At 34.3% G+C, this 24,295-nt stretch overlaps 2 protein-coding genes across 2 annotated transcripts; both read left to right on the top strand.

The window, feature by feature from the left end:
• Positions 1-9,176: 9,176 nt before the first annotated feature.
• On the top strand, positions 9,177-9,647 carry LOC116113480 (toll/interleukin-1 receptor-like protein). The gene has a single exon (XM_031399634.1). The coding sequence runs from the start codon at positions 9,177-9,179 to the stop codon at positions 9,600-9,602; it is 426 nt and encodes a 141-aa protein (XP_031255494.1). The 3' UTR covers positions 9,603-9,647.
• On the top strand, positions 9,627-20,554 carry LOC116113479 (TMV resistance protein N-like). Its single transcript, XM_031399633.1, has 5 exons — positions 9,627-9,655; positions 12,494-13,011; positions 18,210-19,305; positions 19,415-19,690; positions 19,769-20,554. Exons 2-5 carry the CDS (start codon positions 12,545-12,547, stop codon positions 20,552-20,554), a joined length of 2,625 nt encoding a protein of 874 aa, XP_031255493.1. The 5' UTR covers positions 9,627-9,655; positions 12,494-12,544.
• The last annotated feature ends 3,741 nt before the right edge of the window (positions 20,555-24,295 follow it).

Genomic DNA, 24,295 nt, shown 5'->3' with positions numbered 1-24,295 from the left:
TAAAATCACTAAATTTGATAACATAAGATATTGATTTTCGAAAGAACAAAAAAAAAAAAAAAAAACCAGGATTTTCGGGGCTGTCTTCAAAATAATAAGATATTATAAAACATTGAATAGCTCATTTATTTAGCTTGCTTGCGAAATATGAAGACAATAAAAGTTATGTGTTTTATCCCTTGTTTTTCAACCAAAAAAAAAATCAGTGTTTTCGATCGTCAAAATTTGAAGACAATAAAAATATGAGGAAAAAAAGCCTTTGTTTTTTGCCGCATAAAAAATGGGTATATTCAAGCGTCGTCAAAATTTGAAGATATTATCCCAGGTTGAAGTAGTTTCTTTCTTTAGCTTTATCGCAAAATTTGAAGGCAATAAAAAGTTGAAGGTAATAAGAGTTTTGTGCAGTTGGAAATGTTCCATAACATTTTCCTCCCATAAAACATAATAAGAGCTGTGAAGATTCAAGCGGGATTAAAGACACAGTCCAAATATATAGAAAATCAATTGGAAGGTGGAATGAAAGCTACAGAGGTAGATATGCTGAGTTTGGTAGTTAACGCGAGGGTGGAGGACTAGAATGAGCCTCTCTTTTTTATGGTTGTCCCTGTCCGTTGCCGTATTGAACTAGGAAGGAGCGCAATATTAATATAAATGAATAAACTAACACACTATCCTAGCCTTCTACCTAAACTAACACACAAATGGTGTCAATACTCAAATTACAGGTACGTCATTCCCTTCCTCTTCTCTTATATGTAATTCTGTTTATATATCTGCATTATTCCAAACACTCCTCTCAAATTACATGTATTATTTTTCTCATGTTGACTGATGCAGAGATTAAACTCCATGGCAGAGGGTGCAGATTCTAAGTTTCCTCAAGCTGTGGCAAACAGAGAGAACGCTTGATTAATAAGTTGACGGCCTTGAGGAATTTGGTTCCTATTCGTACCAAGGTACACGTTTTCTTCTTCTCTCTAATTTCATGGTAATGTTTATATTATATCATACCAGCTGCTAATATAAGAATTTTAAATATTTATAACAAAGTCCGATAGAGCCTCATTTGTGGGAGATGCTATTGAGTACATCAAAGAGCTTCAAAGAACAGTTAACGTGCTTAAATTACTGGTAGAGAAAAATAGATGTGGTAGAGAGAGAAGCCAGAGGGACAAGACAGATGACGATGCTGCAAGGGATGTTGAGAGGAAGTCCTACAATGGTTCCAGCTTCAGTTAGATCTCCACCATGTTGCCGGTGGCCACGTTGGCGATTACGATAGCTTTATATTTATTTCTTATGATGATAGGTATTAGACGTTAAATAATAATTTTAGGTTCTTATAAAAAGCTTATAATTAAATTTGTAGGAAATTTGTTCGGAACATTGCGTGGCATAAAATTACAATATATGTGGCATCTAAACAAAATAAAAGGCTTTTAGAGATAACTTCTCAGATTTTGTTTGCTGAGATTTTATTCAAATTTATAGTAACCATTACAACATGATCAGCAACTACCTAATTGTGGATAAGATACAGGAGAAAGTGCATGCTGATTTAATGCTATAAAATAGGAACAACTGAAGACTAGTTCCACTCAACCTCAACAGTAACCCATGAACACACGTTGCTTAAACGTAGGCTTTGAAGACTGAATCTTGAACTTGTCAAAGGTTTATCCAACTTCTTTAACTCGCCCTCTCAAACGAAGGGGTGATTCTACCACACCAAGTTTGTCACGCAAGAATTCAAAACGAGAATGTGACAAGGCCTTCGTAAGACAATCTGCAATCTGATCATGTGAGGGTACATATCGGATTTCTTGCTGTTTCCTCAAAACCATGTCTCTAACAAAGTGAACATCAATCTCAATATGCTTAGTTCAAGCATGAAACATGGGATTCGTTGCAAGCGCGGCTGCACCTAAGTTGTCAACCCATACAATTGGCCTGGAAGAGAGAGGAAACGAGAACTCTTTCAACAAAGAAGTCGGCGAAGACAATTCTGCAGCAAGATTAGCTAGTGATCGATACTCTGACTCTATGCTTGATCTAGCTACTACATGTTGCTTTTTAGAAGACCAAGAAACTAATGTGTCACCAAAATAGACACAATAACCTGCTATTGAGCGACGATCATCAAGACAACTAGCCTAGTTTGCATCAGAAAACCCACTTAAAAGAAGTCTGTCATTGTGCTTGATGTGCAAGCTGACAGAAATAGTGTCGTTTAAATAACGAAGAACTCTTTTCACTGATTGCTAATGAACCATTGTGGGTTGTTGCTGAAATTGACTCAGTTTGTTCACAGTGAAAGCTATGTCTGGGCAAGTGTGTGTAAGATATTGGAGAGCCCCTATAATCTGTCTATAGGATTTAGGATTCTACTTGATTTCACCATCTTGTTTAGATAGATTTTTACCAACTGCAAGTGGCATTGGGCAGGCTTTGACATGTCCCATTTCAACTTTGTCAAGTAATTCTTGAATATATCTTGATTGTGTAAGATACATCCCAGTTTCATCCCTGCAAACTTCAATTCCGAGAAAATAATGTAGGGACCCTATGTCTTTGGGAGCAAAAACCTTATTTAACTTGTGAATGACAGTTTGCACAAGTTTGTTATCATTGCATGTTATCAATATGTCATCAACATAAATGAGAATAAACAAGACTTTGGTTGTAGATTTGAAGAAGAATAGAGAGGTGTCACATTTGGAATTACAGAACCGCCAATCAATTAAAGTGTTCCTTAACCTGTCAAACCAAGTGCGTGGAGCTTGTTTAAGCCCATAGATAGCCTTGTCAAGTTTACAAACAAAATCTGGTTTCTTAAGATCAACAAAACCCTCCGGTTGCACCATATAGACATCTTCAGCAAGTAAACCATTAAGAAATGCATTATTTATGTCTAGTTGTCTTATCTCCCATCCTTTGGAGACAACTAGAGTGAGCATAATTCAGACTGTAGAAGGTTTAATGATAGGGCTAAATGTCTCAAAGAAGTCAATACCAAGGGTTTGGTGGAATCCCTTGGCAACTAACCAAACCCTTGGTAACTAACCTTGCTTTGTAGTGTTTTATACTCCCATCAGGGTTGTATTTTAGCTTGAAAACCCATTTGCTGCCAACCAAGGATTGAGATGTAGATGATGGAACTAGATGCCATGTCTGATTTTGTATTAGAGCATTATATTCAGTTTGCATGGCCTTCTTCCAATTACTATTGCTGAGAGCTACTGAGACAGTCATAGGTTCCATAGAATTCAGACTTTCATTGGTCTCGACAATACCTATGTAAAGGGATTTTCGCTTGAATATTCCACTCTTCCCTCGAGTCATCATAGAGTGGTTGTTGTTTTGAGTGTCGAAACCTCTTTGCCTCTCATTTGTTCTATTTCAGGTTCAACTTATGACTCATCTATTTCTGCTTGACTTGAGGGCTGCATAGGTTCTGCATTTAAGGGAACTGTAGTGGCAAAATCTTGAGATAAATCTCTTGGTGAGATAGAAGTTAAGCCTCGGGAATTTGATGATGCTATTGAGGAAGTTTGATGTTGGCCTCTACGAGCAGAATCTGTTATGTGATGACAAGAACTTGATGGTGAGTGCCATGACAATGGTGAAGAAATAATGACATGATTTATTGTTGTTTTGGTATTTAGGAACCCAAAATGGAAGGGAAAATCTTTTTCATTGACTACTACATGTCTAGAAAGATATATTTTTCCAATGGAACTGAGACATCTATATCCTTGAAGAATTCACTATAACCAAGAAACACACACTTTGTTGAATGAAATTGGAATTTATGAGTTTGATATGGTATAAGACATGGGAAACAGCTACAACCAAAAATCTTTAGAAATGAATAATCTGGAACTTTGTTAAATAATTTTTGCATCGGTGACATATTTTGAAGAATAGGAGTTGGCAATCTATTTATCAAGAAAACGGCACTCTCAAAAGCTTCCCACCAGAATTTTAGTGGCATTTTAGCCTGTGCTAAGAGAGTTAACCCCATTTCAACAATATGCATGTGTTTCTTTTCTGCTCTACCATTTTGGACTGAGGTATATGGACAAGTGTGTTTGAAAATGATTCTTGACTGTTGAACTATTTGAGAAAAGGGTAGATACTTGGTTCCACAATCAGAGTAGAGTTGTCTTATTTTAGTTCCAAATTGATTTTCGATAAGATTTTTGAAATGACTAAAAGCCTGAACAGCGTCACTTTTGAGTTTGAGAGGATAAATCCAAGTGAAACGACTAAAATCATCAATGAAATGTATATAAAAACGATATCTAGAGGATGAAAGTAATGGTGCAGGTCCCCAAAGATCAGTGTGAATTAATTCCAATACGGATTTTGCATGTGAATCAGAATTGTTAAAGGGCAAAGCATGTGATTTTCCAAATTGACAAGCATCACAAAAATTTATTTCATTTGATTTGAAATTGACATTGACATTGCATTGTTTTAAATTTTGAAACAATACTCTTTTAGATGGATGGCCTAGTTTCCTATGCCATTCATCCTCTTTTGAGAAATAAAAAAGACTGACACATGACTCTGGACTTGACAAATTAGCAGAAAGAGAAATGGCTTGAGAACATGAAGGCTTTGATTGTGAAGGTTTTGATTTTGTGATGTTGGACTGATTTGAAATGGAAACAACTTCAAGCTTGTACAGACCATCTTCAAGTTTTCCTTGTAGCATCATTAGTCCTGTTAGCTTGTCCTTTACAAAACAACCAAAAGAATTAAACTCAACATTTACCTTATTATCAACTACCAACTGTGATATACTCAGCAAATTCTTTGTGATATTAGGCACACATAACACATTATTAAGTAATAAATCTTTCTGCTGAGTGGGTAATTTTAAGTTACCGAAGTGACTAATATCAAGCTTGTTTTCATTGCCTACCACAAGAAAATTCTTACCACTATAATCTTGTTTTTTATGCAGATTTCCCAAATCATTGGTGACATGATGACTTGCTCTAGTATATGCATACCATGAGGGATCTTCAAGTGTTTCAGGTGAGGCAATAAAAGCATTTGTTGACTGGTTTTTGGGCTGGTCAAACTGATTTGATGTGTTGCCCATGAAATTCTGATCAAATCGGTTCCAACAAATTAAGGCAGTGTGCCCTATTTTGTTACAAATTTGACATGTTGGTTTACTTCCATTACTTCTTCCTCCTTTTTCACTAAATCTGCCTTTGGAGCCTTTACTATAGTTGTTGTTTGGTGGTTGACTCTGCCTTCTGCCATAACTGAAGTTGGATGACTTGTTTTCAGGTCTATTTATTGCAATATGGGTTGTAACTTGGCTCAAATTGTTGCCGCCATTTTGATAGGTATTGAGTTGTTCTAACCTGCTTTCAAAGGTTAGTAGAGTAGTCTACAACTCAAACCAGGATAGTGACTCTTTGTCACGAGTTGAACCACTATTGGGGTGTACTCTGCATCAAGACCACTCAAAATTTGGGTGATTAGATCAGACAAGGATATTGGGCTACCTACTAAGGTAAGGTTGTCTGAAAAGGCTTTCATGGTGGTCAAATATTCCTCAATCTTCATTCCCCTTTTCCTTGTTTTTTGCAATTCACCTTTATAGTAAATGACTCTTGACTTGGTGTGTGCACCTGAGAGCTCCTTCGTGGCATCTCATAGCTCCTTAAAAGTCAATTTCTGCATTAGCTGAGAAGCTATGTCTGGATTCATGGTGTTGTACACCTATCCTAAGAGCAACTGATCATTTGAAATCCAGTCTTCATAATCTGGATTGGGTATTTTCACTGTACTGCCTGGTGTGGTTCTTGGCAGATATTCAGGAGGGCAAGGCTTTGTGCCAAAGATATAGCCAGCTAATTTGTGGCCTCTAATAACAAGTAGGACCAGTGTTTCCCATAGAAGATAGTTGGTTTGGTCAAGTTTGATGGAACTGTAGGGAGTAAGTGAGATTTTGTTTGAAAGTTGCAAATCGGATAAAGAAGATGCATGGTTCACTAGTACTTGGTGATTTACTGTTGCTCGGAATGTTTGGAGGAGTAGCCATGAGGGTGATGGGTCAGCGTTTGTTTTTGTTATTGTTGATGGCATTGGCCAAGATCTGCTCTGATACCAAAACAAAATAAAAGGCTTTTAGAGATAACTTCTCAGATTTTGTTTGCTGAGATTTTATTCAGATTTATAGCAACATTACACCATGATCAGCAACTACCTAATCGTGGATAGGATATAAGAGAAAGTGCATGCTGATTTAATGCTACAAAATAGGAACAACTGAAGACTAGTTCCACTCAACCTCAACAATAACCCATGAGCACACGTTGCTTAAACGTAGGCTTTGAAGACTGAATCTTGAACTTGTCAAAGGTTTATCCAACTGCTTTAACTCATCTAAATCTAATGGTGGCCTGAAAATTTAGGGAAGCAAAGTGAGGGGAAAAGTAGTTTCTGGGGAAGCCATTTTTGTGCTTTGCATTTCTTGTTTTGCTGCAGGGTTACTTTTAATTTCCAAAATAAAGGTAAAGATGATGAACAGGTTCTGATCAAACTTCCAAAGCATGAAACCAAACTAGCAGAAGTATTAATGATTCATGGATCATGATGGTAACTACTTGTATATGTGTATGACAAGAATTTTTTTTTTTTTTTTTTTTTTTTTTGTCATCGGAGGTGTCCGAGCCAGTTTGCACGTACCTCAACTAATCCATTAGGGTCATAAAGTTGACAGTCGGGTAAATCCTCTCAGTGGCCACCCCTATTAGTAACCTAAATGGATCAAACTCAAGACCTCTTAAGTAATACACCCAAGAGTCTTAATTGACCGTTGGACCATCCAGTGGTGGTTTATGACAAGAAGTATTCCCTCCTTCAATTGACGAAGCGAGAGTCACCCCTCATAACGCCAAGGTCTTCGTGTTGATCTAATTGAACCTGGTCGTGTCATTTGCTCCATGAAATTCTTCTAATTTTTGTTTATTTAAATAATGATGAATCATAGAAAATTAAATTTAATCTTCTTTTTTACTTCGTGAAATGAATTTTCTTATTTATTTATTTATTTGAAAGCTTAATGTTTAAGATTATTATATATAGTTGTGGCCTTTTTTTGATGGTTTATTTTGAAGAATGGTTGTAATCTCTTCCTCTCTTTGTTATATTACCTTGCGTTTGGCACACTACTTTCCACTATCTTATTCCATTATTCTATCCTAAGAAACCAAAAATGCATTTGTTTTAATATTTTTCAAGATCCAATCATATTTTATTCAACTCAAAACATTAACAATTACTTTTCTCAAAAAAAGTTTTAAAAATAACAAAAAACACCCACACTTACCCAAGCCACTATCATCTGCCAGTAGCCATCTTTGCTGCTACTGCCACCACCGACCTTCGGCGTCGTAACAACGCATGATAGCCAGATTTGGCCGATTGTGAGCCATCCCGACAGCTTTCGACCACCGTCCGACGATAGTGGCCAGTTGTTGGCAATAGTTGGGTGGGTGAGGATTTTTTGTCAATTTATAAACTTTTATTGTAGGAAGTATTTAGTTAAATTAACAAATTTAGAGAGTTAAGACAATCTACTGACTCCATTTGATTCACTATTTTGATGCTTTTTAGAATAGTATTTTGAAAAAAAAAAGTAAAGTTGCGTTATCTTTACAAGAAAAATAATTATTAATGTTTTGAGAATTGAATAAAGTATAATTGGATTTTAAGAATATTGAAACAAATTCATTTTTTTGGTTTTTAAGATAGAATAGTGGAATATGATAGAGATATTAGTGAACCAAAGGGGCCAATATTTTCAGAAATTATTTTTAAAAAATGTATCAAAAACGTTTTCTGAATAATATCCTATTTTCTAATAATGCTAATTAGAATAGAATATTATTCTAAAACACTAACTAAATGGAGTATTTTCGTAATCGACTTTCCTTTATGCTAAACTCTTATCTTGATGTAAGTATCTCTTCCTCTCTTTATGCTAAAGTCATCACCATCTGATGATAAAATATGAAAATGATAAAATAAAGATTAATCCTATATATAATAACAAAATATAAATGATAAAGATTAATCTCCAAAAAGGGAAGTAGTTGGCCAAATCAAATCTCACCTAACATGATCTCGTTAAAATAGAAACTAAACTGTTGTGTAATTCTGTGGAGGAGTTACAAAAAGTGAAGAAGCTAGCTACATAAACCAGGATCATCAGTCTGGGAAAGAGACTTTGATTTTTACAAAATTTAATTGTCCAACTCATCCCTAGTGTTTACTAAGAGCAAAGTTTAATTTCTAAGAACAACTCTCCAACAACAAAAAATGAGAAATATTGTTCAGATTTATCTCAGTATACTTGGGTGTCAATATTTGTATGTTTGAACGTCATGGGAGGATTGAATGTCAAGCGCATAAGTAGTTCTTTGGACTGATATGGATTTGATTGATTGATTTTAGCGTCCGAGGGCTTTTGCAGTGGCACCCTCTGTCAATGAAATATCGTTAATTTTAACTACTGAATGGCATATTAATCTTTACATAAATAAAAAATTTCCTCTTCGCTTTCTTCTTCGTCTCTCTCCTTCCTCTGCTTCCTAAGATCTATAACAAGAGCCGAATCCACCACCCGCGTCGACGCCCGATCTTGATTTCGGCTTGAAATGGCCGCACGTGAGGCCCCAAACACCGCCGCAAGGGCTGGCCAGCGTTTGAGGTTTGACGTCTGGCAAAAGCGCCACCATAAAAGCCTCGCATTTGACCGGGTGTTTTCGCTTGATAGTGATTGGATTAATGGCTCTCAGTGATGGTTATGGTTGTTTAGAATAAAGAAAGTTCATCGAGGATGAAGAAGAAGACGTGTGATTTTTCAAATTTTTTGTTGCTTGTGTATGGAGATTGGCGATAAGACAAAGAGTGATTATGCCATGGCTGCCCAAATTGGCAGCGCTAGGATTTCTTCGAAGAGGAAGAAACCCGTTTTCAAACCTGCAGGGATTTGTAAAGTTTAGGGGGCCCGATCAGATATTTTCCTGTAAATTCAAAGTTTTTAGTTGACTTAATTGTGTTTTTGGTAGTTTAAAATTTTCGATTACTACTAGTCTACAAGGAAGTTATCATTGCGGGGGCAAACAAGCTCAACTCAGTCTTCAATGGCGTCTTCTTTTCTGGCCGCCGTCGCCGGTCAAGGCAAATATGATGTGTTCTTGAGTTTCAGAGGCGAAGATACTCGCAAGAACTTTACCGATCATCTCTACGCTGCTTTACATCAGAAAGGAATCTTCACATTCAGAGACGACGAAGAACTCGAGAGAGGAACGGAAATTTCATCGGAGCTCTTGAAAGCCATTGAAGAATCGAGATTTTCGATTGTAATTCTCTCGAAAAACTATGCTTCTTCCACGTGGTGCTTGGATGAGCTTGCGAAAATTGTTGAGTGCATGGAGGTGAAGGAGCAGAAGGTTTTTCCGGTTTTTTACGGCGTAGATCCATCGGAAGTACGGAAGCAGACCGGAGAGTTTGAAAAAGCTTTTCGTAAACATGAAGAGGAGATCGATGAGGAGAGAATTGAACGGTAGAGATCAGCTCTCGGTTGACTTGGCAGAATCTCTGGTTATCATTTGCAGGACAGGTAAGAAGAGAAGTAGATGATTTTTTTATTTTTTTATTTCTGTGTTTTGAGTAGTTTTATACATAAATTTAAATTATACTGCTCACATCCATATGATTAAAAATTTTTAAAGTTATTTTAATAATCAATTTAAATTCATAATTCTCAAAAAAAGCAACATATTGAATACAAATTTAAAATTAAATTCTTGATTAATAATTTGAAGATGGATTAATTAGAAATTTAATTTATAAAGTTTCAATAGTGGTAGTATACTAAATTAAAGAAAGAATATTAAGAGTTTCAAATGTTTTTTAAAATAACTTTAACAAGTTGTGATGCCCTTAGTTAGGGATGGCAAACGGGCAGGTCAAAGTTGGGATCGCCATCCCCATCCCCAAAATAAATAGCATCCCCGTCCCTATCCTTGAGTCGGACAATTCAGAGACGGGGCGGGGATCCGGAATGGGGATCAGGTGTTCACAAGGATCTGATCCCCAAATTTAAAAAATAAAATTATTTTATTTTTTATTTTTATAATTTATAGTAACTTTTTTTACAAAATATTAAGTTTTAAGAACTCTCTTTTCAGTTTAATCTAAGTCATATATGTGAAATAAAAATTTGTTTACATTCAATGTTACTAATTATATTAATATTTATATTCAACATTTCAAATTATGCACTAACATACATATTTAAAAGTCTTATTTTCTAATTGTACAAGAAAAGAAACTAATAATTTACATTGAAGATTATTGAAAAAAAGAAAATTCATAATCACATACATGCACAATATTTATATAAAATTGGACATGCGCACACATTTTGGATAGAAGTTTCCATATATACTTCCATTAGAATTATAGTTTAAGTTTTTAAACACAATTAAATTCAAAAAGTTTAATTGTTACTAAGTTGTCCGTGTTAATCACATGTATATCAATTAAAACATATAATTTTTTTTTTAATTTATTAGGAAGGTAGGTTCATTTTTTTTTTTTTTTTTTTTTTACCTTTTTTTAATGATTTGGAATTAATTATTGACATCTTAATACAGACTAGAATAAAACATATTTTTAATTCATGATTTTTATTTCTTAGTATGAAATTTTGAGTATGATATTTTATAGCATTTATAAATAAATAATTGTTTATATATCTACAGTGTTCTTTAAATATTAATAGGTCTAGTTCCTTTGCAAGAACAACTCCTTTCTGAAGTCATAAAAGAAAGAAATTCACAAATAAACGATTATCAAGAAGGAATTAATTTGATAAGTAGTCGGCTTTGTAGGAAAAGAGTTTTTCTTGTTCTTGATGATGTTGATCAATTAGAACATTTGCTTGTAAGCCATGGAATAAAATGTATATTCAAGGTTGGAAGATTGAAAAATATTAATAAAGCTCTCAAGCTCTTTCGTTCAAAGGCCTGCAAAAAAAAAAAAAAAAGACACCCTCTGATAAGCATGTTGAGCTCTCCAAAAGTGTCGTAAGTTATACACAAGGACTTCCATTAGCTCTTGTAGTGTTGGGATCCTATTTGTGTAATAGAAGTGTGGAGGAATGGACAGTGCCTTGGATAGACTACGGGAAGTTCCAAATGAAAAAGTTGCAAAAGTGCTAAGAATAAATTCATCATCATAAAAAAAACGGAGAACTGCTATTTGGGATTGTAATATTGTTATAAAATAAAAAATATATTATACTAATTAATGTAAATGATATGTGTAGATGCAAAAAATCTACAATTATGTAAATAAAGTCTGATCCTGTGAGATTGAGGCCACTGACAATGTATTATACCTACACAAAGAGCAAACAAACGCGGAGCTTATTTGGACATCAGTGTGGTGTCTACCATAAATACTCCGACGCTCAAGTTAATAAGGATGAATAAGACAATTTGGTGAGGGTAAGGAAATGAGGGGTTACTAGAGGCCAAGTCGGAGACTAAAACCATGACGTAGTAGGATAGCTCTTAGAAGTAAGAGCATGTGTGTAGGTAGGTAATGTTGAGGCTATATGCCTAAACATGGGAGTGACCTTTGTTTATATAGTAATTGTAGGATCTTTGTATCTTGATAGGACTCTGAATCCTTAAGGGAAGAGATCTCGTGAATAAGAAAGAGCATGATTCACTTGACTTGATAATAACAAGAGTCCTAATTTGCCTAAGATTCATAATCTTGTCATGAGCTCTGATGCTGATTCAATCAAAATTTGATCTCAAGGTTGGACGGATATTGTGGAACATTATTGTCTAAGCCTAATAAGGTCTCATATGATTTTAAACTCCCACAATATGTCAAAATATATAGGATTACCATATGAATTTGTAAGGAATAGTTTATATAATTAGTTTTTTTTAATGTAACATTATTATTATTTATTTAAAAAACCTGAGTTGATGCAATCACAATTGGGCCTCATTGGGGTTGGAGGCCCAGCCCAAAAGTAGTTTTAAGTAAAATTTTATTTAGATATATTCTTACAAGCATTAGTGAAGGTAAGACGTACTACTACGTAGACCGTTTTTTTTTTTTTTTTAAGAAAGTAGTATAATATATTAAGATGCATATAAAAAATTCACAATAATAATATACAAGCTAAATAATGTAATAATTTGAAATACAAAACTTAGCTAGATAAAAATCTTTTTGGGAAATTTAATGAAAATTTTGAGTCATTTTGTTTCTATTAATAGTCAGTTTGAGTGGGTCATGCCATTTTCTTTCAAGGTTACTGTGTAGAACACTGGGTGGCCAGCGAAAAAATAATTTAATAATTGACTGGCATTCTCGTTGACTTAAAAGTCCTTTTTATGTCTTTTTTCACAATGTGATTTCACAAAAACAGCCTTTATCCTCCTCACCAAGAAAGACTCGTGAATACTCAACTCAGTCATCAATGGCTTCTTCCTCTCGCTGTCAAGGCAAATATGATGTGTTCTTGAGTTTCAGAGGCGTAGATACTCGTAAGAACTTTACCGATCATCTCTACGCTGCTTTGCATCAGAAAGGAATCTTCACATTCAGAGACGACGAAGAACTCGAGAGAGGAACGGAGATTTCATCGGAGCTCTTGAAAGCCATCGAAGAATCGAGATTTTCGATTGTAATTCTCTCAGAAAACTATGCTTCTTCCCCGTGGTGCTTGGATGAGCTTGCGAAAATTGTTGAGTGCATGGAGGTGAAGAAGCAGAAGGTTTTTCCGGTTTTTTACGGCGTAGATCCATCGGAAGTACGGAATCAGACCAGAAAGTTTGAAAAAGCTTTTCGTCAACATGAAGCAGAGATCGATGAGGAGAGAATTGAAAGGTGGAGATCAGCTCTTGGTCAACTTGGCAAGACCGCTGGTTATCATTTGCAGGACAGGTACGAAGAGAAGTAGATGAATTTTTATTTCTGTGTTTTGAGTATTTTTATACATAATTTTAAATTATATTGCTCATATCCACTATGATTAAAATTCTTTTGAGTTATTTTAATAATCAATTTAAATTCATAATTCTAAAAAAAAAAAAAAAAAATCAATATTTTGAATACAAATTTAAAATTAATTTCTTGATTAATAAAGAATATGATAAAAAAGATGAGATAAAAATTTTATGGGCTTTATGACATATTAAAAATATCAATAATGAATTTTTTTCCCATAAATTTAAAAAAAAAAAAATTTCATGGTAAAAAAATTCAATGATTTAATTTATAAAATTTCAATAATGGTGTTTTAAGTGACATCGAGCAAGTGTGACCTATTGAAGGATATACTGAACAAGAGCTTAAACGAGTTGTGTTAGACCTCTGTAACGGCAACTCAGATATTCAAGAAAAGTATCTGACTTGGCTAGGTGTAAAGCGACTTTTGGATGCTATCCAAAAGGCTTTTAGTCAAGGATGCACAAAGATTTTGTGTTTTATTTGCCGGATTTCAACCATTGAAGTTGTCGAGCTGGAACTTCGGAATAAATGGTTGGAAAAAGTTGAGGCGGTAATTCCTTATTGGTACCGTGAATCCCAGCCGGATCTAGATCCTGAATCATATAAAGAGTCGGACCTTGCAACTGAGTTGAGACCTGATTCAGATTGACCATGGGTGGTCAAGATGTTCTAGATCAGTTTGCGGCCAATCTGTGGGAAAAATACCCTGGATTACCTCCTGGATATGCATAGTTCGTAGCTAAAGGAACCCAAGGTGATTGGGAAAAGGCGTAAAAACTCTTTATGAAAGGTGTTAAGGAAGAAAACTTTATTTCTAAGGTGGATGGAAAACGGAAGGTTGATATTTCAGAAATTTTTACCTCGGATGTTGAACGAATCAGCAAGTATTATGAGGAAGAAATGAAGAAACAAAGGAAAGGAGAAGAAACTGGAGGATCGAAAATTACTCTAGGTCCTAAAAAGGTGGAGCTCGATGAGCTAATCTCGAGACTCGGGGAATCTGAGTTTAAGGATGATCCCCTTGAAGGAATTCGTAATCGTTTACATTCTTTCGAAGGATTCCTTAGGGAAATCTCCAAACCCGAATATAAACCTACTTATCCTACAAGGATAAGGTCAAAATTTATACCTGGGGGAATACCTAGAATGGTGGAGATACCGTCTAGCGGAAGTTTCCTAAACATCGATTATGTTACGAATGTGGCGGATGCAATCGAAGCATGGGAAACTGTTAACTGGGTTCATTTGCAAAATAAGAATTTTGGACTCAGTGATACTTATAGGTTTCTAAGATCCACACTGTAGGGAGCTGCATGAAGCTTTTGGAGAAGTCTAGAAGCTGGTACGGGTCTGTTAGATACTGTAAGGGACTTGAAGAATGTAGAGGCTATTTTTGCACTCTTCAAGGATATGCTCTGTAGAGAATTTACTGGGATAACTATTACCAGTAGGAATCTCGCAGAGGTAGTTACCTTAGAAGCTTTGACAAAGCTTAGGCTTTGTGGCATGTGTCTGTTTGAAAATTTTGTCTGTGAATATAGACGTTATTTTTATCAATTGCCTAGTGATACACAAGAAGTCATGAAGAATACTTTCTTTGCTAAGCTTCCCCAAGGATGGGATAAGGCAGCAAACGAGGCTTTTAAGCTTCTACTTGAAAAGAATCAGGTTGTTGATTCTTTGGGAGGAAGAATAGAAGCTGTTAGACAACTCGTGAGGACAAGATGTTTGAACGTCAAGTTAAATAAAGAAGCAAAAAAACTTGAGTTCAACGAATCTTCTTGTCAAAACTTAGATGGAGTGCCAGGACAATATGGTTGTGAGTCGAGGAATCCGACTAAACATCAAGATTGGAAAACCCATATGAAACAAAAAAGATCGTTTGGTAAAAGGAATTTTAAGCCGAAACGTTTTCGTAATATGGTAAAAAGACTTGTTACTAATAAACGGAATCTTCCAGATCATGGAAGGTTTATTAGGCAAACAGGGAAAGGTAGACTTAATGCTAAGGAACGCGGAGCGCGTAAGTTTTGTGCTACTTGCCCATCTGGAAAAAATGCAAACGATTGTAATTGTTGCTGGATTTGTGGTGACAAAAATCATTTTGCGGACAAATGCTCTCATAACGAAAAGAAGAAGGTAGTGGTACGATTTTTGGAAATCAACGCGAAAAGCCAAACTTTTGAATTTGAGCCAGTTTGGGGATACGAAATTGATTCGGCTGATGAGGTTTATGAATTAATTTTGAATTACTCTAAAGATTCAGATTATTCAGAGGATGACTCAAAAGATATTCCTTTTGAGGAACAATCTTCAGCGCATACGTATATTCATGCAAAAGGCTAGTAGTCTTAATGAATATCTTAGGAATAGTGGAATTGGTGATGAGGATGATCTTATCCCAATTAGAAATGAAGATGAAAACCCACAAATATTATTACAATTAATCACTAAACAACCTAGTTAATTAATTGGAGAGAAAAATACATAGATCCAGTTTTAATTAATACCTGGGTATCAATCTGCTTGAATGAACATTTCTCTTTGCTTCGAGTTTGCAATTTAAAAGTAAACAAGAGATTGAGAGAATGAATTTTTCACAAACTGAAAATATTATTAATTTTTCTCTAAGTAATAACATACATAAGCTCCTCTTTATATAGAGAAGTCCCGGATTTCAAATGAATTGAATCCGTAGGATAAAGAAAAACAAAAGTCTAAAGATGTACAAAAGTCTTAGTCATTAAAGATGACTTGACTAACAATCTAATAAAAATTAAAGACAACGACACTAGGGTCCACATGTCTTCCATGTGTCTTACAAGAAATACATCACAAACGACTAAAAATACAAAAGATAAAATATAATTACTATAGAAGTCAACATCCAATGCCTCTTTAAATTTGGGTCGTTGAAATCTGTCGGCAAAATCCTGAATGTCCACGTATTATTTTCCGCTTATTTGATACACGTTAGTGTATTACGTGTTGGACGTTTCCGGTTGTCCAAATCTCCAACCTCTTAGATTCGCATCAACCTTTGAAGTTATCCACTTCTATCAAATCGATAAAATCCTTCATAGTTTCATCTTCTTGTTGGGCTTCCTAGTCGTGGGCTAAGACCATCCTTAGAAGATCAATAGTACCTTCCATCAAGGCCTATCTTGGTAAATGGGCTAAATCAAACCCTTCTAGTAGCATTCTTAACTCGGTTTGGTTATGTTGAAAGAGCGTATCCTGGATCACTGCATGGTATTACTGTCACTATCTTATTATGGATATGGACAATAGCCAATTTGGATTTTACCAGTAGCATTTTGGCAATATGCAACCTGGTCCAATCCTCTTCTTTCCTCTGAAATTCTTCTAGTGCATAAGAACCAATTTTTATCTCACTATTTCACATAATTCGGTACCATGGTTCTCCTACAAGAAATTCTCATATCTGTACAGGCTGAATATTGTAGCTCTCTTGCAATGAGGAAGTAATCATGCAAGTGAATGTGTCGACTTTCCGATTCAATACACAGAGCGTTTGCTTAACCGCATCTGGCATATTCGGGTCCACCATTGCTTTCTGTACGTCAATTTCCATTGTATCGATCCATCCTTTATTCAAAAGATCTCTAGAATAACCTTTTCTAAAGAGTTTCCATGGAACGAACAATTCCATAGCTCCATTAGGATAAACTGCTAACCCTTGGACTAAATCTGTCAAAAGTATATTAGGTGTCATTGTCTTTAATTTTCCATTAAAAGAAAATATATTTCTTGTAAGACACATGGGAGACATGTGGACCCTAGTATCGTTGTCTTTAATTTTTATTAGGTTGTTAGTCAAGTCATCTTTAATGACTATGATTTTTGTACATCTTTAAACTTTTGTTTTTTTTATCCTACGGATTCAATTCATTTGAAATCCAGGACTTCTCTATATAAAGAGAAGCTTATGTATATTTTTACTTAGAGAAAAATTAATAATATTTTCAGTTTGTGAAAAATTTATTCTCTCAATCTCTTGTTTACTTTTAAATTGTAAACTCGAAGCAAAGAGAAAGGTTCATTCAAGCAGATTGATACCCAGGTATGAATTAAAACTGGATCTATGTATTTTCCTCTCCAATTAATTAACTAGATTGTTTAGTGATTAATTATAATAATATTTGTTATACCGGTATAACAAATATTATGTGGGTGACTTAAAATAAAAGATATATTAAACTAATTAATGTAAATGATGTGCAAAAAATATATAGAATTATCATATTGATTTGTAAGAAATAGTTTGTATAATTAGTTTTTTATTGTAACATTATTTTTATTTATTTTTTGGAATAAATTATATTTAAGATACCTGAGTTGGAGTCACAATTGGGCCTCATGGGGGTTGGAGGCCCAGCCCAAAAGTAGCTTTAAGTAAAATTTTATTTTAGACACATATGAATCTATTTAAGATATGTGAGAACAAATAAAATTTATAAAAATGCCCTATAACAGGTTATAGTTGGCTTAAATTGTACAATGTATACTGGGTTATTTTTAGGATTATGAAGATTAAAATTGATTATGAATAATTTAAACCTAGGTGAATACTTAGAAAGAGGCAAACAAGTGATGTGATACTCTTGGTAGTTTTCTAGATTTTTTTTATTAATGCCCAATTTATAAGACATTTAAAATTTCAAATAATTTATTAGCAAATATTTCCTTAAGTATATTTTCACTAATTAATCTAGTTAATGAGCTTAAGTTAACCTCTGTCTAGGCTTGATTTAATTTCACTTTCTTTTCTTTATTATTATTATTTAATGCTTTGGAATTAATTATTGACATCTTGATACTGACTAGAATAAAACATATTTGTAATTCATGATTTTTTAGTATGAAATTTTGAGTATGATATTTTTATAGCATTTATAAAGAAATAATTATTTATATATCTACAATGCTCTTTAAATATTAATAATCCTGAAGAGCTTCCTCTCACATAAAACTTATAGGTCCACCAGAGTTGTTTTGAACCGTTTTTATTGTTTGCTTATTTACCTATAAGGCTTCGAAAACCAAGTTTAGAGCAAATTAAAACTTGCCAAATTGATCATTTTTCCTCTCTCTATTACTCTTCTTTTCAGACATGAATCGCAATTGATCAAACAAATTATTGAGGAAATATCAAAACAATTAAAATCAGTTAGTACCAATAAGGGTCTTTTTGGAATGGAACCTCGTGTGCAGCATTTAATATATGGTTATTTACAAACAGAAGTGGATGATGTTCGCTTCATTGGCATATGTGGGATGGGAGGAATAGGTAAAACTACAATTGCTAGAGTTTTATATGAGACACTTTCGGATCAATATGAATGTAGCAGCTTTGTTGCCAACGTTAGAGAAGTCTCTGGATCAATAGGTCTAGCTCCTTTGCAAAAAGAACTCCTTTCTGAAGTCATAAAAGAAAGAAATTTACAAATAAGCGATTATCATCAAGGAATCAATTTGATAAGTAGTCGGCTTTGTAGGAAAAGAGTTTTTCTTGTTCTTGATGATGTTGATCAATTAGAACAATTGGAAGCATTGGCTGGAGAGCATGAGTGGTTTGGTTCTGGTAGTAGAATCGTCATTACAACTAGAGATCAACATTTGCTTGTAAGCCATGGAATAAAAGATACACATATATATAAGGTTGAAGGATTGAAACAAGATGAAGCTCTCAACCTGTTTGAATCAAAGGCATTCAAAAACAAGAAACCCTCTGATAAGTATGTTTGGCTCTCCATGAGTGTCGTAAGTTATACGCAAGGACTTCCATTAGCTCTTGTAGTGTTGGGATCCTATTTGTGTAATAGAAGTGTAGAGGAATGGACAAGTGCCTTGGACAGACTACGGGATGTTCCAAATGAAAGAATTGCAAAAGTGCTAAGAATAAGTTATGATTCCCTAGATCAAATAGATAAAAGAATATTTTTAGATATCTCATGTTTCTTTAATGGGAAAAACAAAGATCGAGTCATGGAAAAACTAGATGGTTTTGGTTTTAATTCAGCTATCGGAATAAAAGAACTCGAACAAAAATCTCTAATAACCATCCAAAATAATGAGTTGTGGATGCATGATTTGATACAAGAAATGGGTTGGGAAATTGTTCGTGAACAACATCGTGATAACCCTGGAAAATGGAGTAGGTTATGGCTTTCTAAGGATATCTTTCGTGTTTTGAGAGAAAATATGGTAAGAAATTTTTTAAGAGAATGAATTAATATACCATTATTTCAATATATGGCAGTTCATCAAGGTAACTTCTCTATTATTTTCATTTATTTATTTTTATTTTTTGAAGGGAACAGATTCAGTTGAAGGAATGCTACTGGACCAGCCTGAAGTTGAAATTGTAAACTTGAATGGTAAATCCTTGTCTAAAATGAACAATTTGAGACTGCTCAAAATCAGTAACGTGCACATTTCGGGAGACCTAGAGTACCTCTCAAATGAGTTGAGATTTCTGAAATGGCACAAATATCCTTCATATTCATTGCCTTCAAGTTTTCATGCTCAGAATCTTTGTAAACTCAACATGTGTTATAGTCATGTCGAACATCTTTGGAACGGAATAAAGGTATACATATTAATGCTCAATCTCTCTGAATGCATATCAATTATTAAGTTATGAAATCAATTTTTTGGTTCTTTGTAGTCTTTTGAGAAGTTGAAAATCATGAAGGTTAGTCACTCTTACAATCTGATTAGAACACCAGACTTCACACAAATTCCGAATCTAGAGAGGCTTGATCTTGAAGGGTGTATAAGTTTGCTTGAGGTTCACGAATCCGTTGGACTGCTCACAAAGCTTGTGCTTTTAAATTTGAAAGACTGCAAAAATCTTGTGAGTTTCCCAAGCAGCGTCTGTGGTTTGAAATCTCTCAAGAATCTGAATCTATATGGCTGCTCGAAACTTGAAAAACTTCCCCAGAACTTGGGGGAAGTCGAGTGTTTGGAGGAGCTAGATTTAAGTGGGACTGCAATAAGAGAACTGCCACCCTCTATTACTCTCTTGACACATCTTGAAAAGCTGTCTCTCCGTGGATGTAATGGGCAACAAAACAGAACATGGACTTCTTCCATCTGGTCATTGCTTTTGCCGAAAAGATACCAAGATTCAATGTGTTTATCGCTGGCTAATTTGATAGGTCTGAAGTCTCTTAGAACATTAGACTTGAGTGATTGCAATCTTTTGGAGGGAGCAATCCCCAATGATCTTTGTTCCTTAGTCTCTTTAGAAACTTTAGATTTAAGTAGAAACCATTTTGTTAGCCTGCCATCAAGAATGAATCAGCTTTCTAAGCTTAAAAATCTTTCAGTGAACAATTGCCAGAGGCTTGAGTCTTTGCCAGAGCTTCCATTTGGAATAATTTTTATTGGGGCACAAGCTTGCGTTGCATTGAAAACATTCTCAAGTCCACTAAGTCCAANGAAAAACTAGGGGATCCTGTTGGTTGTGCACCTCTGTAATTTCTACTGGTAGAATCCATTGCTCCGTAGGGTCTGCTTGATTGAACCTCGGAAGGACGCGTATGAGGCTTTAGCTGATTCTGGCAAAGAGTCCATCGAAATCGACACCACGAAGCATGCAACCAAGAACTACAATACACAAACCTCAACCACTTAATCTGGAAACCATAAATCATCAAAACAAATGATATGAACATGATCAAGGCTCGAATGAACACAAAAACCAGATCTTGATCACAAAAATCACAGCTTTCTGACTAGACCAAGCATTGATCCAAAGCAACAACGTAAACCCAGATACATAAAGCAAGATCACAAGGTAAAAGAGTGAGAACCCATCAAGAAAAACACAAGAAAACTAAAAAAAAGGGTATGCGATTTCAATGATCAAAACTGCAAAAGCTTTTCCTGGATCGAGAAATGGAGTTGTCGTCAACGAATGGAGCTGTTGCCGTCGATTGCTAGGGAGGAACGGAGCTGTTGTCGTCAATTTCCGACGAGGGAGGAAGACGTCATCGATTTCCGGCGAGGGAGTTCAGTTGCGACTTGGTGAATGCCAAATTTTGCAATTTCAGACTTAGGGAGTGGAGTTGATTGCGATTTGAGTGGGATTTCAGAGATAAATTTTCGAAGAGAAGCTGAGAAATCTGAGAGAAACTAAGAAAGAGAAGAAGCTGAGAAACAGAGAAAGGAAATCGATGGAATGGGCTGCGATTAGGGGTTTTTGAAATCATACCGGTTTATCCGCCGATCCGGTTGGACCCACGGTTCATTGACTTTATCCGAGTTTTGACTGGGTTAAAGCGGCTTAATGACCAAGAGATAGAATTTTGTTTTAACTAGATTAGATGGATTTGAGATGATCACGTATAATATGTTACATAATTAGTTTTTTTAGTGTTTAAAAACTGAATAACCAACATTTAACCTCTTTTTAAATGTAAAGAAATAAGAACCACATATGTGAAGTAATGCAGTTAATTAATTATTCTAAGTATAGTTAGGATTATGTTATATATACATGTTCATTTATTCTATCATATTCATCATCAAATAGAGTTGTTGATCATCACAGTAACGTAGTATCTCAATTGATAATGGAAAGCTCAATGGTGAAGATTGTCGTCTTGAAGATGATAATAATGGTAGTTTTAATTGTTGGTACATTGATTGAAATAAGTGAGGCTGGAGTTCCATTGTGTTGTAGATACAATCCAGAATGCTGTGAGAAGCTCTTATCTCATCCCGCTGTCAAATTCCCTACTAATAATTAATTAACTTCATGTTATGTAATTTTATATTATTAATGCTCGTATGTATGTATAATGGTTGTGAGGAAAATCTTACAACCATGTAATATTTGATGTTACACCACATTAAATGTATTTATATTAAGTGATGTAATTTCTTTACTTAATATATATATATATATATATTAACATCTATATTGTTTATAATATCTCCCATTTAGCATTGTTACTCAATATATATAATCTCTTTTGAATCAAATCCGATAGATTAGCTGCTTTTGTTAACGCATTCTTCCATCTTAACACCTTTTCTAAGCTTGCTCTTCATCACTTGTTGGGTTGTTATTTAATTAATTACATTGTAAAGTGGGAAAGATTTTTGATAAGAAAGAAGAGAACAGTTAGAAACAAGGATCAAGGAAAAGTTTTCAGCAAACAAAGCTGAACAAAAATCTCAAGTGTTAAATTAGCCCTTGTTCCTCTGCTTATCCGAAAAAGTCCTCTGCCTCTTACCGTAAGTTATATTAATTGTAAATTAAAATTACTTATGTTATAGATTTTATTAATAATTTGTATCTTACATGAAAAGAAAATAATTTTAGTTTCCTTGAAGTTTATTTTTACTTTTTAGGGAGAAGGAATTAGCTTAAAATAACAAATTTATTAAAAAATGAACTAACTAAATTAGACTGGAAGGTAATCAAATTCTCACGTAATTAACTAATGAAAGTTTTATGAAAATTATTAAAATTACTCGAAGGTTGTTGATGTAGAAATCTCTGTTTTAAAAAGGGGACCAAACCGGCAGGTTGGACCGGGACCCTGTAGCTTCTCTGGTCCGGTTCAGGTTTTAGGGGGGTTTTTATAATATTTCAAAATTATAAGGGTTAATGAATTTTATAAGAGTGTTTTGGAGATATGTCAAAAGTTTAGGGATTAATTGGTAATTTTTTTGGGGCATTTTTGAAATAAATAAGAATTTTAGAAATACGGCTTAATAAGTGATCTATCCGATGATGCATTGTGTTGTCCAGGAAGAAAAACATCATGCCAGGAGCAAAATTTAATTAAAGCAATTGGTGATATTGATATATAACAACCATCCCTCTTATTCACTTATGTTTAATTTGAAAGCAAATCATTCCATTGTGTGACTGGTTCTGATGTTTCCTTACAGAATAATACTACATATACATCATTCCCATACAACATTTTTCATACAACATTATGTGGTAAGATGTGACTGGGTGAAAGTATAATTTTAACTTTAAAGTTTAATTTTAACTTTAAATTAGTCAATCATATCTTGCCACATAATGTTGTATGAGAAATGTTGTATGAACATGATGTATGTGTAGTATTACTCTTCCTTAAAATGCAGAACTAAGGACATTCAAAAGGCTACAGCAATCAAGCACTAACTTATCAATGGCTGAAACTTCATTCAGAATATTGAAAGAAAGAAAATTGATGCTGATGAAACAAGTTCTCTCAGTGTCAGGTTTTCACATTTCCTCGATTAAATTTCGCTATCTAGCATGCTCATTCCATGATTTGTACTTTCTTGTCACCACAATGCATCATCGGATATGCATTGGATAATGTCTATCATCTATGGCAATTTATTTTCAAGAAAGCACATTGCAACAAGGAAACAGAAATATAGACCTGAGGAAGCTCACCAAGCAAATGTGAAAAACTAGACATTGAGCACTTGAGCGCCAATGAAGTTTCAACCATCCACCCAATTGAATTTGGTCCTGCATAACTTTTAATGCCCGAAAATTTGATGATTCTTTGTTCCTTCTTTAATCAGAATAGTAGATACGATGTGGTAGCATAAAGGGTAAGTATAACTAATTTGACTTGTCCATCTCCTTTCAATTTTAGATTCTTATATGAGTAATACTATATATACAACATTTTCATATAATATTTTTCTTACAACATGATGTGGTACAAGATGATTGGGTGAAAATTTAATTTTAATTTAAAATCAACCAATTATCTTTTACTACATTATGTTGTATGAGAAATGTTGTATAAAAATGTTGTATGTATAATATTATACTTCTTATAGGAGTCCCTAGCTATGGGTGGTTATTTTTATACCTTAGGTTTAGGTTTTGTTAAGGTAATCATATTATGAAATGATCTTGGTCCATTTTTGGGACCAAAAGTTGAAATTTTAAAGAAATAATGCACTAATTTTTTACTCATAAGTCGCTAAATTTATCTTGTTCTAGAATATAAATAATGTTATTGTGATATTGGTTGATGATGGTGCTTTGCGGTTGTGCTTCTATCTATGGAGGCCTTTCACTTTTGAATTTTTTATTAAATTTTTTTTTTTTTTAAAGAATATTATATGTTGAGGAAGAAATGAGTTTTCTAGACCAACTCAAACCCACTCCAAACCCAACAAGTTCAACCCAATATCGACCTAAATTTTTATGGGTCAA

This window comes from Pistacia vera, unplaced genomic scaffold, assembly GCF_008641045.1.
Source record: "Pistacia vera cultivar Batoury unplaced genomic scaffold, PisVer_v2 Contig68, whole genome shotgun sequence".
Lineage (NCBI taxonomy): Eukaryota > Viridiplantae > Streptophyta > Magnoliopsida > Sapindales > Anacardiaceae > Pistacia > Pistacia vera.
This window is presented reverse-complemented; position numbering and strand designations above follow the sequence as displayed.

What these genes read in the sequence shown, in the direction of transcription:
- LOC116113480 (XM_031399634.1), top strand. Translation starts at nt 9,177, where the DNA reads ATGGCGTCTTCTTTTCTGGCCGCCGTCGCCGGTCAAGGCAAATATGAT.